Source organism: Podarcis vaucheri (assembly GCF_965113315.1).
Source record: "Podarcis vaucheri genome assembly, chromosome: 8".
NCBI lineage: Eukaryota > Metazoa > Chordata > Lepidosauria > Squamata > Lacertidae > Podarcis > Podarcis vaucheri.
In genome coordinates, this window is record NC_138766.1 from 47,880,922 (window position 1) to 47,902,160 (window position 21,239).

General features: G+C 41.4%; 1 protein-coding gene across 2 annotated transcripts; it reads left to right on the forward strand.

The window, feature by feature from the left end:
• Positions 1-269: 269 nt before the first annotated feature.
• Positions 270-21,117, forward strand: ENOSF1 (enolase superfamily member 1). Of its 2 annotated transcripts, none has more exons than XR_014222763.1 (16): positions 270-420; positions 1,435-1,543; positions 4,588-4,703; positions 6,210-6,296; positions 8,293-8,319; positions 9,573-9,645; positions 10,734-10,772; positions 11,565-11,647; positions 12,885-12,919; positions 14,981-15,068; positions 16,095-16,229; positions 16,996-17,037; positions 17,989-18,118; positions 18,414-18,513; positions 19,755-19,876; positions 20,660-20,709. XR_014222763.1 is itself a non-coding variant. In XM_082235175.1 (16 exons), the coding sequence occupies exons 1-16, from the start codon at positions 337-339 to the stop codon at positions 20,768-20,770; spliced, it is 1,341 nt and encodes a 446-aa protein (XP_082091301.1). In that variant the 5' UTR covers positions 272-336; the 3' UTR covers positions 20,771-21,117. The 2 variants fall into 2 exon arrangements, 1 of the variants encoding a protein (XP_082091301.1); XM_082235175.1 differs by having other exon boundaries at positions 272-420; positions 19,795-19,876; positions 20,660-21,117.
• The last annotated feature ends 122 nt before the right edge of the window (positions 21,118-21,239 follow it).

A 21,239-nucleotide genomic window follows, 5' to 3' on the forward strand; every position in this document is an offset into this window, starting at 1 on the left:
GGCATAGTTGCGCAGCTAGGCTCGGTGCTCCAGGATAAGCGCAAACACCGCGCGATCACCCCATTGGAGTTGCATCGCAGCGCGACCCTAACTCAGCCAGGATTCCGGCCAGCCTCTTTCCGCCTTGTGGGGCTCTAACTTGTGGGGCCGCCCCTTCCTCTCTAGCTCTTCCCTGTTCTTCGAGCCTCCTCGGCATTTGCTTCCCCCTCCAACCTCCTCCCCTCGGATGCGGCCGCCCACAAGCGCCGCGCGGCCCAATCGGCGTCCCGTAGGGATCCCCAGGGGTCGGCGGAAAGCGGATTCCCGCAGAACTCCCGCCGGAGGCTCCCTGTCGCGATGGGCCGAGGGAGGGTGTTGGGTCTGGCCGCGAGCGACGTCCGCTTCCCCACGTCCCTGGCCCGCCATGGCTCAGACGCGATGGTAAGCGCCGGATCTCCGGCGGCTCCAGCCGGGCAGATCTCCTCGGGCGCCCACGCTAGATCTCGCCGATTGGGCTCGCCTGCCTCTCTTGCTTTCCTCCCTCGGGCGTTTTCCCAAGCTCAACGGAGCTGCGGAAGTTGCACCTCCTAGTTTTCAATGAGTTAGGATGCTAGTCGATCACTTTAGACGTGTTCCTGCTTTCTGCTCTTGGATTTGTCGTGATTTAGACGCCACGCTGCTTGTCCCTTTACGCAGCTAGGTTTGGCTAGGCAAATAGCTTCATGACAGGTATTATCAGCCCCGTACAAGCTTGTGTGAGGCCCCGCGTGGGAATCTTGCTGGAATAAAGTTATAAACTCAAACCAAAAAGCATCCAGTGTCATGGGCGTAACCAGGTTTTGGGGGGAGGGCAGGACTTTTGTTGGGTGGGCAGAACCGAAGTGATTGGTCAGTTAAGTATTTCTATTGTTTTACCTGACCTGGGGGAGAGGGGCAGCTGCCCCCTGCCCCCCTTGTCCAGTGCTGTGGTTACCAGCTTATCCCTCTGAGGTTGGGGCAAGTGTACCTGACTGCCCCCACCTCTTCACCTAAAATTCTATAACGCCCTTCATCTGAGGATCACATGATGGTTTACAATATAAAAACCCCAAAATACATACCATAGTAACAAACACAAACAATAACCGCCATACCCACAGGGGAGAAACTACATCATGTTCTATATGGAACTACACTGTTCCTTTTTATTGTTAGTAAATTTATAGGGAAATTTCTTAATGAAGAAAAAGTTGCTGCTTCCTGTTTGAAGGCTTTCACTGCCCTTTCCTACAACGCTGGTGGTAAAGAGATACACTACACCTCTTGATTTAAAACAAAACAACAACAACCCTTATTCAGAAAAAATTGTACTTGGTGAAGATGTCTATGTAAGAAGCCAGATGTAGATGCGTGTGTGTGTGTGTGTGTGTGTGTGTTGCTGGCATCAATATTGGTTGTTTTTGCTCTTCCATTTAGCACCCCGACCCAGATTATTCTGCAGTTTATGTTGTAATAGAAACAGATGCTCCTGACGGGCTCAAAGGTTATGGCTTAACATTTACGCTGGGCAAAGGGACAGAAGTGGGTAAGTTATCATGTTGCCTCCAATTTAAATTAATCATCTGTTGTGAGAATGACAATTCCTCATTGGAAAGGGCCTCCAAGAGGAAATCTAAGTTCAGGAGCTTTCTTGATCTTTGTACTAATAAGTCATGTATTGCAACTGCTCCGCTGCAAAGCCATAGAGCACTGAAGCCTTTTGGCCAAGGGTTAGAGAATTTTCATTACTTCTGTTAGTGTTAATACTACTTCAGTATTGAGGGTACCTACAAAACTCTTGCCATTTCCTGCTGCCTTAGGCATGGCATTTAATGGCAAGCTGTCCTTGCAGCTCTCAACTGCAGGTTACCAAAGTGTTGCTTTAAGCAGCCTCCATTTTTTCAGCAATCATGATGATATTTTAAAAGCTTCTTTCCCTGAACATCAGCATACATGCTAATGCAAGCACTCAGCAGGGTCGGTAGCACTGATGTGAAGTTGTTGCATTCCTTTGGACTAAACCATAGAGTTAAGAAGCTTTTAAACATAAATCCCATATTATGAAGGGCTGCCATTAGTGGACTCTATCACCACCTGCTGGCTACTTCCAGAGGGGCTGCCATATTTGTTGAAGCTTGTGGTATCTTAAAAACCAACCAGGTGTCAGGGCTGGGGAACCTGTAGGCCTTTTTTTGAATAATTTCAGTCACCAGGTGAAAATAACAGCCCCTATGGGTGTAAGAGCCTTCTGGTTCTGCAGATAAAATTTATCTGATGAATAAATATTTTCAAATTGTGTTTTCGTGTGGTCTTGACTTTAAATCAGTAAATATAGACCTTGATGCCTTTCTGCTGCATCTGGAACCTAATATTTATTGTAAAACAGGGATAGGAAACTGTGGCCCTTCATAGGTTATTTGACTCCAGTTCCCATCAGCTCTAGCCAGCATGTTACCTCACCTCACACGTGTCTGTTTCAGAATAACTGGACGCAAACTGCCCCATCTCTTCCCACATTTAATGTTCTCTCACGTTTCGATCTTGCCACATGCACTTTACAGACCTGTAGCACATTCCTGGAAAAACTCCACTTAAATTTCATGCCATTTTCTAATCATACACACACAATGGGCATTTCTGTGGATAATGTGTACTCTCCTGCTCCCCAAAATTTATTCTGATCTAGTTATCTGTGTAGATTTGCATGCCATTTAGCAACAGAGTTCAACCTGGATAAATTTTGCTTCTTTTAAAACACATGAAAAATTTCCTATGCTCATCATCAGTGGTGTGCTTTACATTTAAGGAATAACTGGAAAGCACTCTCAAGCAGCAGGTGAAATTCTATCATTTACCAGGGTGTGTATGTATAAATGGTGGTGTAAAATGTTGCAAACATGATCAGATTTAAAGCAAAGGTTTTAACACACAACAGTTGCAATGTCAGCTACTATTATCTTCTAGAAACATTTTGGCTACTTCCTACCCCCCCCCCCCGCATATCTTCTGCCAATGCAAACTGCTGAGCAATTTCCCCATCAATTTGGGTTTCCGCTTAGTATAGTAACATCTTAGCCACCTGCGGTTCCTTCCGATCCCAGTGCAACAACAACAACAGAATCATAATCCTTTAAAGCCTTTCCACTCCACTGCAGTATCTTGCTGCAGCTATTAACACTAGTAAATGAGTTGCAAGGCTTGATGTTGATCAAACAGCTGTGATAACCCTAATCGGATTATATGACATACAGTTCTCTTTTGATATCCTTTACTGCTTCTGTTCACCTCAGCTGAAGTAAGAGGAGTTTGGCTTATGCATCATGCAGATACTTTCTGTATACACACCGAAACCCTACCTTATCCCACTTCTGCTAGGAAGGAATTGATGGCATGCAATCCCTTTGGAGTTCTCTTATTTTCTTGCCAAAATTAGGAACTGCTTTACAATATCTGATTAGTTCAATCTACCTTCATCTGTCATTCCTCTTTTGTTGGTGATTCTTCCTCCTTCCATTTCTGTGCCAATAATACTCTTGCTGCAGTTGTCACATGTAAAAACAGTTTTTTATCTTGTCTTTTAATGTCAGTGCCTACAATACCAAGTAAAAATACTTCTGGTTGTTTTTTTTTTTTTTTGGTAAATGTATATTTCACCATCTTTTTCATCTCGTTATAAATCATTTCCCAGAAGCCTTTCACTTTCTTACATTCCCACCACAGATGATAAAAAGTGCCTTCCTTTTCCTTACATTTCCAACATTTATTACTTATTTTATACATTTTAGCTAATTTCACTGGTGCAATATACCATCTATACATCATTTTGATTACATTTTATTTCAAAGCATTGCATGCAGTAAATTTTCTTCCTTCTTTCCGTAATTTCTCCCAGTCTTTTAGCTGTATATTATAACCAAAATCTTTGGCCCAATGTATCATAACCAACTTAACCTCTTCATCTTTCAAATGCCATTTCAACAGCAATTTATACATTTTTTACAATGTTTTAAATTTGTTATTTGTTCTCTTGAAACACTAGCAGTCCTTTCATAATGACCAGGTTGCCTGCCTCCCTATGAAGCCAATTGTGTATAAGAATTTTCAGAAAAGCCCTGTCAATATCTGGGTAGTGTTTTCAAGGAACATGGAAGAAGGTTTTGTCTGTGACTGCACCCAGACTGGAATTCCCTTCCTTGTGAGAGCTGATGGCACTTTCTATCTGTTTAGACAAGCCTTTGGCCTCATTATTTGCCACTCCCATTTACTTGATTTATAACCTGCCTTCCAAGAAGTTCCTAGCTGAGCTAAGTGGCTTTAGGATTAATCCTCCTCCTGTATTTGTCATACTGTAATTTTACATAGTTTTGTTGTCCACCTCATGCTAAGTGCAGAAAGGTAGAAGTAAAATGCCAAGGACAATTTGTGATTTAACCAGTCATCCCTAGCCAAACTGGTATTTCATCGCTCTAGGATTTCATTCAAGAGTTGTTTTTGGTTTGAAGGACTGAACACACCATATTTTCACAGCTCACTAAAATCCTGGATTCATTTGCAATTTAAAACCCTTCAAGATTCTGGTGTATTTTGCAGTTGTCTGTGCAGTCAATGCACTCTCTGTCCATGTGGTCAATAAAGACTTGGATGAAATAATTGGTGATTTTCGAGGTTTCTACCGGCAGCTCACCAGTGATGGGCAACTCCGATGGGTAAGATACTTTTCAGCATTTTGGAATAAGGCCAACGCATGAATGCAAAAGTGTCCGTGTAAGAAAAAAATAACTGGAAATCTGTTTACCGTATTGGCCCAAATATAAGCCGCACCCACAAATAAGTCGCACCTTTAAAATACAAAGGGGGAAAAGAAAAAAAATGTAATACCCGAATATAAGCCGCTCCCATAAAATTGGGTTACAGGCTGAAAATCGCTGCGGTTGGTAGAATTGTAACTCCAAGCCAATTTAAGCCTTTGATCTTGCAAGCCCGCGAAAGGTACCGTACAATTGCTAAAATCGCAAATTGCTGTTCAGTTGCTACAATTCTGCAGGCACACACACCCGTAAATGGCAAATGAACAGTCTCAAGCTCATAAATCGGCAATTTATATTTATTTATTTATTTGTTCCATTTTACCGTATGTCTGTTTCAGCAGCGATACTGTAAAAGCCAATTTTTGTAATCTGCACTTTTAACTTTTCATGTTCGGAATTTGGAAAAAAAAGTGCTGCTTATATTTGGGCCAATGCAGTAGGTATTGATCCTGCCATCAGACATGCATTACCAAGTAAAGCAGAGCTGACTTGGTGCAACCTAAGACTTAGGTTCAACATTGCTTGTATTCTTGTATTTGTGACAACGTCAAATGCTCTCACTCAGTCCCATTTATTAACTTACACATTTTCAACAAATATTCACTAAATGCCACTATTGTACAAACCCCAAACAATGCAGGGACATTGCTAAGTGAGTTGCACCCGTCATGTTATGGTTTTGAACAAGCCAATGTATATGTTTGTGGTGGGTGTGCTGGAAAATACTAGCTGTACTTTAATACGCCTTGGAATAGAATTGACCTCAATTTATCTAAATCTCAAAGGGCTGATTTGCATGACATGGAAAGCCAAACTCTGACTTACCAAGAATGTGTGGGATCCTGGAGAGGAGTGCTCAACCACTTCATTCCTCCCCAGTCCTTTTTGCTTCTGTGATGGGCAGAGCTAAGCTCAGTGCAAGTGGGTAAGTTTTATGCTCGCTTGGGGAGGCAAGGATTGTTCTTGGTTACAGCTTACAGTTAGTGAGGAGAGAACTTAACTAGGAGTCCCTGTTCAGAGGGCGTTCTAAACCATATCTTTGCATGGTGGTTTAATTGACCAGGGAGGAGCAAAGTGGTTGTGAAACATCTTTTGGGAGCCTCCATGGTTCGCAGTCTTTCTCCACGGTAGTTTGGCTTAACATGTCATGCAACTCCCCTTCACTGTTTTCTTCCATACATATATGTATTCACAGAAGTCTGGGAACCAAGAATTATAGGCTTACAGAACTGCAAGGAGACATGTAGCTGCTCAACCTTTTCTTGATATCTTTCAAGCAAGGAGGCTGCCTTAGCTAGATTATTCTAAATGCTTTAGATACCTTGTAGGCCTTTGGAGAGAGTCTTGTCATGCTTATCTCTTCATGGCTACCATAATATATTGACAACATCTTTTTGTCAACAGATTGGTCCTGAGAAAGGAGCTGTGCATTTAGCCACAGCTGCTATTCTGAATGCGGTCTGGGACTTGTGGGCCAAACAGGAAGGGAAGGTAATAGATTGGACACAAGTGGACAGGACTATCACAGTTTAGTCCACCTCCCAACTATTCTGTTTTTCCATGAATGGAAGGGTAGGAATCTTCCTAATTTCAGGTGGCTGATCTATTTATATCACTGATATTCTGTGATTCAGATTTGTCTGCGAGAGACACACGTGTGGTGGGTGGCTGTTGCCCACCAGTGGTCATGACTGGAGCCAGTAGTAGGAATAGCCAGAAATGGTGCAAACCATACCTTCAAATGGACATAGCAGGGCTCATAGCGAGCTGTTTGAAGCAGTGCTATTAGCACCAATCAGTTGATGGGTAAAAACGCACTTTCAAAGGGGCTCACTGACAGCAGCGATCAGTTCCAAGGCATGGTTGCATCTCTACCCTCCTTCAAGGCAGCCGAGACGCTCAGTTATCTCTCTCCTAGAATCATAGAATTGTAAAGCTGAAAGGGACCCTGAGAATCATCTGGTTCAGGGGTCAGCAACCTTTTTCAGCCATTGGCCGGTCCACCGTCCCTCAAACCATGTGGGGGGGGCGGACTATATGGGGGGGGGAATGAATGAATTCCTGTGCCCACAAATAACCCAGATATGCATTTTAAATAAAAGCACACTTTTTACTCATGTAAAAACACCAGGCAGGCCCCACAAATAACCCAGAGATGCATTTTAAATAAAAGGACACATTCTACTCACGTAAAAACACGCTGATTCCTGGACCGTCCGCGGGCCGGATTGAAAAAGTGATTGGGCCGCATCTGGCCCACTGGCCTTAGGTTACCTACCCCTGATCTAGTTCAACTCCCTGCAATGCAGGAATATGCAGCTGTCCCATACAGGGATTGAACCTGCAACCTTGGCATTATCAGCACCATGCTCTAACCAATGGAGCTGCCCAGGCCTGCCAGTTCTCAGTAGCCATGAGAGGCAAAGGTTGAGCAAACAGGTGGCAGGTTGTAGCACTCCATACCTTGCCAGCATTCATAGGCTTCATCAGCTCAAAGTATCCAAATGGAAATGCCTAGTCAGTTCCCATAATGCATCCTGTTACTGACTGCTACCACAGTGACATCTGAGATCGAGTGTATCCTATCCTCAAAGTACTGTGCAAATAATTCACAGTGGGTGCTCAGTTTTAGTTAAGTCATCTGCATTTACTAAAGCTGAGGAATAAGGAGTGATGCAAGATTTCCTGCTTTGGCTGAGTGAAGATTTGAATCCAGGTTTCTCTAAGTTCAGTTGTCTAGTCATATAAATCAAGTGCAAATATTGGTGGGGGAAATCTACCTACCACATGCATTCCACAGAATGAGATTTTTCAGTAGCTGGAAATCTGACAATATGCCCATCTTTTCTTAAATATTGCCTATCTATAGCCTTTTGGGATATATGGAGGGATGTGTTATTTCTTTAAGTAAAGCATTTCAGATGCTTCCAAAATCGATTTTGTAGAAACAGAATGATTTCCAAGTAATAGAAATGATCCTGCTATGGCCAAATACATGCAGAGTGTAAGAAAAATCCAGAGGTGCTCCTTAAAATACTGGGGAACTAGCCACAGAGTCAGGGGAAAGCCCCTCATCACTTTGGCCAGCCTATCAGAGGAAAGCAAGCAGCCTCTAACCTGTGCATTCAGCATCCTGGGCCCCTGCAGAGAGCAGAAATGACAACACCCAATTACAAAATGCAGGTGTTGTACTTAATGGAACCTGAGCACCAGTTCATAACAATTCCTGGCTCGCATGTCAAAGAATATAAGCAGCTGTCTTTCTGTAACCTGTTAATTTACCCTAACAGCTGCTATAAGTGTTCAAACACAGGGATGAAGAAAATCTGTCCCTCTTCAGATTTTGTTGGAATACATCTCCTATCATCTCAGGCTGTCAGTCATGGCTGCAACTGATGGGACTTGGAGTCTAACAACAGGCCTCCCCTCCCTCAGACCTGACATAGCAACTTTAAACATTTCAATCTCTTTCTCATTTTTTTTAAAGCCACTCTGGAAACTGCTTGTTGACATGGTAAGAAAAAAAACTGTATTATTAATTGTTTATTCATGTCCTTGCTGTGCTAAAGTAATGGTATAAAGCTATGGTTACAAATTACAACCTATCACTAGTTAAATAGTTTGTGGCAAAAATCCACAAAGTCTTCTGAGTCCTGTGGACTACACAGTTTACTTGCCATCTCTGTGCTTCCTGCATTGCTGTGCAAACAATTGTCCATGAACAAATGCTATACCAGATGTTAGTTGGCATTTATAGTGCTCATTAAAAAAAAAAAAGTGCAGTAAGAAAGAAATGCCATGATTGTCAATATTACAATAGAAATCCATACTTATGTTGTTTTTAAGTTGGTTGGTGTGTAATTTGATATCACTAAACACTTGAGGCTTAAGTAATCAAAGAAAAGTAAGCAAATAGCTATTTAAATTTGTGTACTATTTTGGTCCTCAAAAAGTAATCTAGTGTATCTTCATTATTTGTTTTCCTGGAGCACCATCTATATACAGAGCACTTTATAATGAACAAGTTTGGCAGGTCCCTATTCCAAGAGGCTAATATATATACATGATCCACATCTAAAATTCTACAGCCTGCATGCTTTGGGATTTGTTGCATCAGGTTACTTGTTTGAATGTCAATTTTGCAGCTTGTTATGCTGCTTGTTTCCATTTGCCTCTATGCACAGGGCTTTCTCAATGAATGTTTGCTGTGTCGAGGTCCTGTGTCTATACAAACCCAGATTCTAAAGATCAGTGGTTTTCAATTCATGTGCCACATCAGATTACACCCCTGGCTGAGCAAAGTTCCACTTTACCAATGCTGCCCTTGCATTGTTTTGTTGGTTTAAGCAGAGGATTTGTTCTATATTTTTATTGTTTGTGTTTATATGGTTTTTGTCCTGGCCTTCAGCTAGCACAATGAACTTATTGAACTTAAACCAATGCCACCCAGTGGGAGAGTACAGAAGAGCATTGGTGTGCTTTGTATGTGTGCAACAATATCGGCATTGAAATTCACAGTTGGTTTCAATCTTGGTCCTTTTGTTATTTTGCTTCCACCATTGTAAGGTGCCAGGATATCTCCAGAGTAGGACGTTGTGGCTCAGATCTTGCTCTGGTCACAGCCAGCAAAGGTGGGCGTGCATCAACAGACCTCTGAACACACAAACCTGTTTCTGTGCATGGAAAATGTCTCTTGGGCTGGGTTAATCATACATGGTGTTTCACTTCTCAAATAATACAACAATTTGATTCCTTTTTCCTTACCAGGATCCCAAACAGTTGTTATCTTGCATAGATTTCAGATATATTACGGATGCCCTGACAGAAGAAGAAGCTCTCGGTAAGTTATTTTTATAGGCCGCAAAACCTACATTCACTTACTAGGTTAGCCCTACTGATTTCTTTCTATTAACCAAGTCCAGAAATTTAATATTCAGTAATTAGTAATTAGTAAGTCGAGTGCTTTTTCTCAGTACAGTGGTTCCTTGGTTCTCAAACTTACCGTAATCCGTTCTGGAAGTCCGTTCCAAAACCAAGGTGCGCTTTCCCATAGAAAGTAATGCAAAATGGATTAATCCGTTCCAGACTTTTAAAAACAACCCCTAAAACAGCAATTTAACATGAATTTTACTGTCTCACGGGACCATTGATCCATAAAATGAAAGCAATAAACAATGTACTGCAGTCACGCAATCAATCAGTAGCTGAACTTGGTTCCACACAGTCGCAAAAACAAAACAAAAAAGGCGCAAAAACAAAAACGCAAAATAAATAGCAAAAACAGACAGACCTCAGCGTGGCACTCAAAACGGAGCACGTTTGGCTTCCGAAAAATGTTCGCAAATGTAACACTTACTTCCGGGTTTGCAGTGTTTGGGTTCCAAGTTGTTTGGGTACCAAGGCATTTGAGCACTTTTAAACTCAGTAAACTTTTAAACTGTTCTTAGAGCAGCCCACTACAACCATCCCTTCCCTGTTTAGGGAAGTTTAAAATGTTTGAAGTTTTATTCTGTTTTTAGTCCTCTGTTGGGAGCTGCCCAGAGTGGCTGGGGAAACCCAGCCAGATGGGAGGGGTATAAATAAAATATAATAATAATAATAATAATAATAATAATAATAATAATAATAATAATTAATTACAAATGGGGAGGCAGGGCACTGAGGTTGAAAATGAATGGCTTACCTATGACACCCTGCTACCAGTGAATCTGTGGCTAAGCAGAGGTTTAAACTGTGAACTGTACTTCATGGCTCATGCTTTAGGCTTCAGTGTAACAACAGCTCAGAGTATAGACTCTGTAATTATTTGTACAGCAAGTGCAGTGCCATGTAATTTTGCTTTATAAAAATAGCCCTCTTTATAAATAAAGATAGGAATGACATTGCATTTTGGTTTTAACATTGTGCTTTCTCTTTCCATTTCACTAGCAATCCTTCAAAGTGGCCTAGTGGGGAAAAAACAAAGAGGTAAGCAGAACAACTCTTCCTTCTGCTGTTAGTTGATGATTAGTTTGCATCCCAAAAGGTTATTCTGAAACTTGATATGGGAAACAGCCACTGATGTCTCACTTGCATAGCGACATAGCCTTCTTTTTCTTTCTTCTTAAAACAGGGAGTCTGTGGCCCTCCAAATGTTGTTGGACTCCCACCTTTCCTGACTATTGGGCATGCTGGCTGGCGATGAGGAGAGTTGCGAATCCAACAACAAATGGTGGTTCCTCAACCCTTCTTTAAAGGCAGCGTTTGGAAACTCTAGCTGCAGTGGTGCCCCGGAAGACGAAAGCCTCGCATGACGGAAAACTCGCTAGACGAAAGAGTTTTCCGTTTTGGAGGTGCTTCGCAAAACGAATTTCCTATGGGCTTGCTTCGCAAGACGACAATGTCTTGCGAGTTCCTGCTGGTTTCCCCCCTCCCCCCCTTTTTCTAAGCCGCTAAGCCGCTTATCAGCTGATCCGATCAGCAGATAAGCCGCTAATAGCGCTAATCCGCTAATCCGTCAATGGGCTTGCTTCACAAGACGAAAAAACCGCTAGACAAAGAGAATCACAGAATGGAGGCACCACTGTACTTTCAGGCAAAGCAGTGGGAAATGACCCTGTGGGAATCCAGGCTTTTCATTCATCCTAGAGGTCTTTTTAAACATTTTTACTTTGGTGTCCAGTTGTTGTAGGGAATCCAGATGTGTTTTCCCAGGGTAGTGATTGTGTTGCAAGGAAATTTCATTTAAATTGCTGGTGGTGACGTTCTGCCTCTTTGTAGAAGAACAAATGTTGGAATGCGGCTACCCGGCTTATACCACATCGTGTGCTTGGTTAGGCTATCCAGACCAACAACTGAAACAGGTTTGGTTCTTCCGCACTCTTTCCATTTAGACTTCTGCTTTGAGTTCAGATGCACAAAAGATGAACAAACATAATTGCTTTAGGCAGTACAGAGGAAGAGTCAGAAGCAAATTCCATTTTCAAATGCAGCTGTCAGATATTGTCATTTTTTTTTGGCATGCACATGGGTCACTGTTGCTCTTAGACCGGTTCACACTAGGGAGGAGAAATTTGATCCAGTTTGCATTAAAATACGAACTTTACTAATGCGGAGTTTCCAAAATAATATGCAAATGGAAACACAGCTACCGTTCAGACCTTTTAAAACCAAGTAATGTGTGCAAAAATGCATATACTGGGATACTGTGTCCATACAAGTGCATGTATTCATGAAAGTAACATTCAAAAAATGCATTGTTTTAGGGGAAAGTGCTTTACAAAAATATGTCTCTAGGCATGATTGCATACCAAAAGGTGTAAATTAGGAGACGTGCACTAAATACTGCTGGATTTTCACAAGGATTTTTTTATTATTATTGCAAAGTGTTGAAATGTGGAGAACTGAATTTAGGACTAAAAACGAGAAACTGAGAGGGAACGAAATTGCAGAGATGGGCAAATCTGTCCAATTTTCCCTGGCTGTTGTATGTGGGTGGGATATGGAAACAAGTCTTAAAGGGTTTGTTCTTTCTCCTGCTGTGCATAGAACAATTTATATGAATCATGGTCCAGGTGTGGAAACGCCGGTTTAAGTAGATATTGCTCCCATGATCCATTTGCCCCTCTTTTGTGACAGACAGATCTCCCAGAATAGACTCTCCCTCCAATACTGCATGCCGTGTGGATAGACACACTTGTATTGTACACATACAGGGATTGTGTGAAATGACAATTTCTTCTCACTCCCTGGTTTTTCAGTCTTTGCAAACCTGTTGCCCTCCAGATATTTTTGAACTACACAACTCCCATCAGCCCCAGCCAGCATAACTGCGTTGACCGAGGCTGATGGGACTTGCATTCCAAAATATTTGGAGGGTACTAGTTTTGCAGAGGCTGCTCTAGACGGGTGAACCTAAAAAGCAATAAATCTTAAATCATGCTAAGCGGCTGAACTCACCATTAACCTGTGAAATACGCTGCTATGAAAGGCGAGACAATAAAACCAACAGATTCTGTCAGTTCGGCTAAGAGTCCTTTTGTACAAATGGTTGTTCACGTGTGCTAAATGTGTGTGTGACAGATGTAACTTTCTTGGCAGCTTTGTACTGAAGCGCTGAAGGATGGTTGGACCAGGTATAGTTAATTTATATTGAATACTTCACTTCTAGTTTTATAAGATATACATAACAGGCAAGTTCTGGTTTGTCAGGAAAACGACAAAAGAAAATGAATTTTCTTACTTTTGTTTTCGGAAGTTATTGATTTGATTCCAAAGCGGGCTAGACAATTGCTGCTTTATGTACATACAGACACTGTCAGGAGCTCGTCCTACACTCGAGTAGGACCCTAGCGGAGACACATGCCCGACTGGCATGTTCTCTCCCTCCTGGTCGTTCGTTCGGGAGCTTCAAAAGCTTTCTTCAGCCCGAACATCACAGCGACTGATGCCAACAGACATCGGCTCGCTTAGGGAACCGCAGCTTGTGCAGCTTGCATAACAGACCTCAGCAACTCAGCATTTGGGCTAATCTACTTTATTTACATATAAACACACACGGAGCACTGCAACATGGCTCCCTCTCTCTCTAGCATCAAACAGCAAAGAGAAAGAACAAAGGACAATAGTCCCACTTCACGGAACACAGTAACACAAACATCCTGTGTCCGTCACTTTCCACTTTGTGGAGTCAAAACATACACCGTCATGTGAAAGACAACAATCCCATGACTGCAACCACGGAGCAGGAATTCTAACAGGCACTACATCCAAAAGTTGCAGCCATGGTTGGTAGTTCACCTGACCACCTGCTGCCTGCATTTCTTCTGTTTCATGGGAGGTAGGGAGTAGGGGCAAGGCAGGGGCAAGGCAGGGGCAAAGCCTGCATGGTGCAAATGTACCAGCAGTGTGTGCATTTGCACTGGACAGACCTTAACTGCCACATCCCGCATACCCACCCTCCTGGTGAGAAGCAGCAACACAGGTGATGGGCGATCAGGTGAGGACCACCAACCACTACAGCAAAGTTGTTGCCGTCAGCTTTGACAGCTCAGCTCAATTGCTGGGCTGAAGGAAGACTGTCCTCCTACACCTCAATGAATGACTGTCCTCCTACACCTCAAACAGGTGAGCAGCACAGCTGGTCCCTTTGTTCTGCATTGCTGGGGTATCTGAGCATGTGCATACATGTGTAGTGGAGGCAAGTTGTATCTCCTGTGCACACACAAACTTAGGGTGTGAAGAAAACAACCTAGAACGTCGATCTAGGATTTACATTTCACCCTAACTGAATCAGGGCATTGGACTCAGTCCTACATCAAGTTACTCATGTTCACATCTCATCGAGTCCACCGGTTGGCATGGATTTACATGAGATGTTTTTACACACATTTGAAAGAACAACAGTTGTTCTCATTCATATTGCTTCTGAAGTTCAGAGTTGGAGAGTAGAGTATAAACTTTTCCAGTTTGGAACTCCTGGGCTAATTCTGAGCCCAAACCAAGTCTTTCACAAGTTCAGTCTCAGTTCACAATTAGTTCATCTCTTAACAACAGTGTTCCTCAGTGCCACAGATACCCCTTTCCCTTTCTTTCAAATATATATACCTGGAAGAGGTGCCTATAAGAAAGGCTGTTCCTTCAGAAGTCTTAAGTGGCAGCAACATTGTGGGCACCAAAACTCCTGGGAAATATAGTTTCTCACACTTTGCTGATCATTTCTAAGAACACGGGATCCTTGCATTCAGAACATCGTTACTACAGCAGTTAAGTAATCAAGGCTCCTGGAGCAGGCCTTAAAAAGTAACATTTCATGATAAATTTTGGGAGAAAGTAGAAAGGGGCATCAGGAGTGCTTTTAGAGAGTCTAGGAGTGGGAGGCCTTAATCCCTTGAGTTCCTGTGGGTGTGTTTTACAAGGATATTGTGGGAGAGAAGTCTTCTAGGCCTGCAACAAGTTATAAAGCACGTGATGGGCCAGGTTTAAAACAAATTAATTCTGCCCCGATCTAAACTGAGTCTATATTAGCTCCTTCTAGGCAAGCAAAGACTTGAGTTTAGCCTTGAAAAGCTTGCCCTTCTCCAGTTCTCATTTTTATGCTGTTACATAAAAGATAAAAGAAATGAGTGATCATAGAAGAAGAAAAAAGCTGTTACAAACTTTTAGCCATCTTCATTTTATTACAAATGTGTCCCTAGGTTCAAAGTAAAAGTTGGAGCGGATCTCCAGGATGACATTCGGAGATGCAGACTTGTTAGAGAAATGATTGGTCCTGAAAATATTCTGGTATATATCACATATCTAGGGCTACGTTTTGTTGTAATATCATGCTGCCTGTCACTGTCGATCATGTGGATGGTTGGAATCCATCCCTATGTTGGGGTGGAAAGAAACCAGCCATTGATTTTGGCCAGGCTTCCTCTACCTCGGCCCTCCAGATGTTTTAAGACTACAATTCCCATCATCCCTGACCACTGGTCCTGCTAGCTAGGGATCATGGGAGTTGTAGGCCAAAAAACATCTGGAGGGCCGAGGTTGAGGAAGCCTGCTTTGCGCATACTGACAAATCTGAGTCTCTTTATTTTTTGGACTCAGCTTTGATGAACTTAATGTTAAAAAATATACATTTTAGTTACGTGGCGCTCAAAAGTTTCTTCCAGCACTATCTTTAGTACAGTGGTACCTCGGGTTACAGACACTTCAGGGTGTGCGTTTTTAGGTTTCGCACCGCGCCTAACCTGGAAGTACTGGAACGGGTTACTTCCGGGTTTTGGTGCTCATGCATGTGCAGAAGCACCAAATTGTGACCCACGCGTGTGCAGACGTGGCACTGCCGGTTGCGAATGTGCCTCCCGCATGGATTACGTTCGCAACCCGAGGTTTCACTGTATTGTATTTTGTTTTCTTATTCATTGTAATAAGGTTAACACATTGTGTGCATTTACTTGGAAGCAAGTCCGACTGAAGCATGTACAGGACTGCAGTCTTAGCCAAAGCATAACTGCTAGGATTTTTCACTACATTTGAGTCCTGTGTTAATTAGTTAATTAGGACTTTGTTTCTTTAGAATAAACGTGTAGTTTGGAGAATTGGGTACATTATTTCTTCCTACTTCAATAGAAAATGCTAGCCAGCAGATACTAGATGATTCAAATTGTTTAACACCTTAGCAGTATGAACCTAGCGTGTGTCATAAGAAAAGCTTGACTTAAATTCTCATTACTTTCCATCTGTCTAAAATCAACATCACCATTGTTACAACACTGAGTTCAATGACATAGTTGAGTGAATGCAGTCTGTAACTATTCTCAGATGCTGGACGCTAACCAAAGATGGGAAGTGAAAGAAGCCATAGAATGGGTCTCAAAACTAGCTGAATTCAAACCACTGTGGATTGAGGAACCAACTTCCCCCGACGATATTCTTGGGCACGCAACCATTGCCAAGGTCAGAGTTGTTGTTTTCCATTTTGGTGAGATGACAAGCTAATGTAGATCTAGGATTTATGTTTTGTCCCAACTGAATCAGGGCATTGGACTCTCTACATAACAGAGAACTTTGATGATTTATTGACTTGTGGTTTTCTTTAGAACACTCAGAGTTCAGGCTCAAACAGTTGTCAAAAGTCATTAACATCTACTTGCTACAATATCCTGTCACACATGCAGCATATATTCCATTAAACTTTAAATGAGTAACATATTTGTGAAGGCTAATAAAAGACTGAAAAATATATATATCCGTGTGCAAGCCAACCAGCAGTGCTCCTAAAATGCATGTGATTCAAGCACTCTTTAATATGTTTGGCCTGAAGTTCAAATTATATGAGAAATATAATACTAGCCAAGGATGTGTGATCAAAACTTATTAGAGCACCAGTGGTCTCGCATGTACACCATAGCCAAAATCCAACACCAAGTTAGTAATGCTTAAGCACCATTGATTTCAGTGGGATTTGTGTGCATAACTGTGCTCAGTTACAGTCCAAGGATATTCCATATGGTCGCACACACCCGCTTATGTAATTCTTCACACCTAATTGATTAAGCAAAGAAAGTATCAACTATGCTAATAATTCTATCATTTCCTTTAGCTTTCTTCTAATTGTGTGAAATGATTGCTGAACCATTACATTTTGTTTTCCCCCTGTGAATATCTGGATTTGGAAAAACTCAGAAACCTATGGCATGTCACAAGCTATTCTTGTTTTTAGGCTTTAGCGCCATTAGGGATTGGTGTTGCAACAGGAGAACAAGTAAGTTTCCTTATAAATGTCTTATTTATATTAGTTGTCTTGGAAGCCATTCCATTGAACTTTCCTGAAATGTGTGATTGCGTAAAATCTTCCCATCGCATTTCCTTGAACTGAAATATTTGTTTATGAGAAAGTGCCAAATAAAGTGTGCCTATCAGCTAGGGATCCTTAGTTAATTTACAGAGCAATCCAATAGATGTCTAATTGGAAGTAAGCCCCCTGGAATTCAATGGGACTTTCTCCCAGGGAAGAACATACTGCAACCTTAAGGAAATTCACAGAAGGAAAGTTTCCTATCCCCTTCATTCTCCTACAAAAAGTATCTCTGGAGGGCTAGGATGGTGGTGGTGCCAGAACTATGTGGAATGGATCTGTGGGGAGGAAACTCTATTTAAAAAATATTATGCTAACTTATTTTAGGAGCCATGACAATTGTGATAAAATGTTACAGTCAAAGCTTTGCTTGGAAATTATTTTCTTTTACTACTTAAAATTTAAACAACTTATGGAAGTATATTTACTGAATTGTCATTTAAAGGGGGAAAATGGAACAAATCAAAATTGTCAAGAAACCAGTTTTAGCAAACCCAAAGTGCTAGGTATTTTATATTTAAATATGCATGCATGCTTCTTTGGGGCAGTCACCTGAGATATGTTAATTACTACTGTATTTGTTTGTTTTGTGAGTGTGCATTGTTAAAATTAACACCCTGTTCCATTCCTCGTATAATTTAAAGCCTTCATATGGAACAGGGCAGGCAGAATCTTTTCAGTTTTGTCTCTTAGGCTGTTTTTTTAGGATGCAGAAGTTCAATATGCATTGCTTTGAACGGCAACCACAGCATAGGCTCTATAATAAAATGCTGTAGTTTCTATGGATTTTAAGCTAACCTTCAAATATTTTGATCTTATTTGAGCTAAGCAATTCCCCCCCCCCCCCATCATTTGCAGTGCCATAACAGAGTGATATTTAAGCAGCTCCTGCAGGCTCAGGCCTTGAGTTACGTCCAGGTGGATAGTTGCAGGTTGGGCAGTGTCAATGAAAACTTGTCTGTGCTGCTGATGGCCAAGAAATTTCAAGGTAAGGCTCTTGAAAATTCTGCTGTAGAAGTACTAGGTGTGTTTTCTGGTCATTTCTGCTGCTGGCATAGCATTTGATTTTGTGTATGTTAGCATGATTTTTATGTGATTCTTTATAGCAGAAGTAGGTAGCATTAGTGAAGTTTGGCTTTTTCCAGGAATCATCTATGATAAATATATTTTTAAAAAGCCAAAGGAATGAATTAAGCACCACAAAGCACATTTTAGGCTAGAGGGATGACAAGTTGTGTTGTCTTGTCAGCAGTGCTAATGCAGCTTGTATCCTTTGTTTTCAGTCCCTGTGTGTCCTCATGCTGGAGGGGTTGGGCTCTGTGAGCTGGTACAGCACTTGATAATATTTGACTACATTTCAATATCTGGTAGCCTTGAGAACAGGTTAGTAGTAGTATTTATCTGATTCTTCCCTATTGGAACAGTCTCTAAGAGTCTTGGCTTCTGACTCACTCTTGGACCCGATGCTTAGGTTCTGGTGTTTGATCAATCATACATATGATCTTTTTTTTGATAAAGAAATTCAGGACAAAGCTTTACCCTCCTTTGCCACAACCGTAGCCCTGGTTTTCATTTTTATCCCTACCTTTAACCCTTGTTGTTAATCCCAGCTGCAGTCTGAAGTCTTTCTAAAACTTTGTTTACTTAGCAAACCTGAGCAACCATCATACTCCCATGTATTTCTCAACAGTTACGGGACCGATTACCGTATTTCCCCCCCTATAGGACGCACTTTCCCCCTCCAAAAATGAAGGGGAAATGTGTGTGTGCATCCTATGGGGTGAATGCAGGCTTCAGGAAGCTATCTGCAAGCCTGGGGAGCCCGCGGGAGTTCCCGCATGGCTCCCTAGGCTTGCAGATAGCAGCCTGCTGCCCAAAGCCCGGGGCGCGCTGAAGCAGTCCTGCGCCTGGGGGGAAATAATTTTTTTTTCTTTATCCCCCCCCCAAAAAAAACCTAGGTGCGCCCTATGGGCCGGTGCGCCCTATGGGGCAAAAAATACGGTACCTGTAGTGTTTCATTTCCCCACCCCAATGTTCTATTTAAAAAATATTACAATATTACAATTAACTTAATATGCTGTCAGGGCTATCAATATACTATTACTGGAATGAACAGTGAAATCACCACTCAGCTAATTGGTGGGGTGTACATTCTATCTTCAGCAACTTCTCAAAGTAACAGCCTTTTACCAATATCATACATTCTCTTTGTGTGTGGTTATACTACTTGAAGTGTTTTGTAATATTTGTTTTGTATTTCCCCCTATACATTTCTGTATGTAACTAAAATGTACAGCACAGTAATGATGGAGCTCAGAAGTAATCCCCCCCCCCATGCTATTCATTTCTGCTCCAAGCTGGCTTTATTTTTATGCAGCAGTTAACATTCTCACAGTGAAAAGCTACAACACTCAATTTCTTATTTATAATATTTTTGGAGGGGGGGAAACTTACTGGGTTACAATGATCTCATTCCATCATTAGGAGCTCAGTATTTCACTTTACATATTTCCTGGTAGCCCAACAGATTTAAGTTAACGTTATACTCAAATAGCTTTTGTGTCAGAATGTAATACTTTTTGTTAAACTGGAGTCATTTTGAAATAACTTTATTTTTTTGGTAGGACTTTAAAGGGGTCTAGTGAACCAATGTTTTCCTTTCAGGATGTGTGAATATGTTGACCATCTACATGAACACTTCAAGTACCCTGTAGTAATCAAGAATGCATCCTATATGCCACCACAGGTATTTGTACCCCCAGATTATTTTCAGTGCTCCCAGAATGCAAGTCTTTCTTCAAACCTTTAATGGAAGCAAGAGGGAAATCCACATGTATCCTATCCACAGCATGTGCAAGTTGTCATTGTTTTAAAACAGCCCACAGGCTAGATTTGGTTGCCATGTCATGGTAATATCAGGTGATTGACAGGTAGAAGACCCCATACACCTGCAGGGAGTGGGCATGTTTAGGTTCTGCTAACAGGATCCTGTTCCCCACCCATAAAGGATACTCAGGACAGCTTCTGAAGTTTGGATTAGGGCTCTTGCTGAAGCAGCGTTCAAGAAGATTTTGCCACAAAATATATGGCTGCTTTGTATTTACAATTTTTAGTATTGAAATTAAGGGTCCTTGAGTAAGCTTCCAGATGATGTTAGCATTAATTTTTGTTCACTATAACCTAGTGAACACTATGAGCAATTAATAGAAAACTTGCAGTGTAAGCGTGTCTATTCTACTATGATATAGCTCCATTACAGCTTTAGTCATGCTTCCTGTTTCCTAAGTGCTGCAAGAACTGCCATATAAAAACAGTTTAGCCAAAGGTACAAGATGGTTTAATCAGCCTAAGACCTGGTGAAGAGGAATGTTTTAAATAGAAAAAAACAATCTATGACCTTATAAATCTGTCTGTTGTTGTACTACATTATTTGTGTTTTTATCCTATAAACTGTCCTGTGATCTTTATATGAAAGGGGAATAATAATAATAATAATAATAATAATAATAATAATAATTTGTTCTTTCAGGTAGCTGGATATTCCACTGAAATGAAAGAAGATTCTGTAAGGAAATACCAGTTTGAACAAGGAGAAGTCTGGCAGAAACTCCTCTGTGAACATAAAATACAGCTAAAATAAGCTTAAACATTGAAAATTTTCAGGGTGAGGTTTAAACTCCCCAGAGCTATATTTACCACAACAAATGCTTGGTTTTGCTGAAGCTACAAGATGATTTCGGATTCAAATTAATGCTTTTAGAAAGCTTTCCTCCACTTACATAACAAGAATAGATTGCAGTCCCAACTATAGAACTCCCGATCACTTTAAGAAAAAATAAGAGCCTTTTTAATAGTTAAGCTGAAAGGGTACATGATTCGTTTTTCCTGACACTGTTCCAGGAACTACAGGATTATATAATGCAAGATTGCACTTTGAATGTGCATCTGCTGAGTTTAGAAGTTTCAAATAAAGAAACTATGACTAGATGCTGTGTTTTGTTCTGTCATATATACTAAGGATGTTTTCAGGCATGTCAGAGGTGAGGGAAGTGGTGTATAGGGTATATCATACATATAAAATTACTCATAAAGGAGGAAGAGGCTGCTGC

Coding starts and splice junctions, on each gene's coding strand:
- ENOSF1 (XM_082235175.1), top strand. CDS start 337: ATGGGCCGAGGGAGGGTGTTGGGTCTGGCCGCGAGCGACGTCCGCTTC. Junction 15,069..16,094: donor TTGGTCCTGAAAATATTCTG/GTATATATCACA, acceptor AACTATTCTCAG/ATGCTGGACGCTAACCAAAG. Junction 18,514..19,794: donor TCTGGTAGCCTTGAGAACAG/GTTAGTAGTAGT, acceptor TTTTCCTTTCAG/GATGTGTGAATATGTTGACC.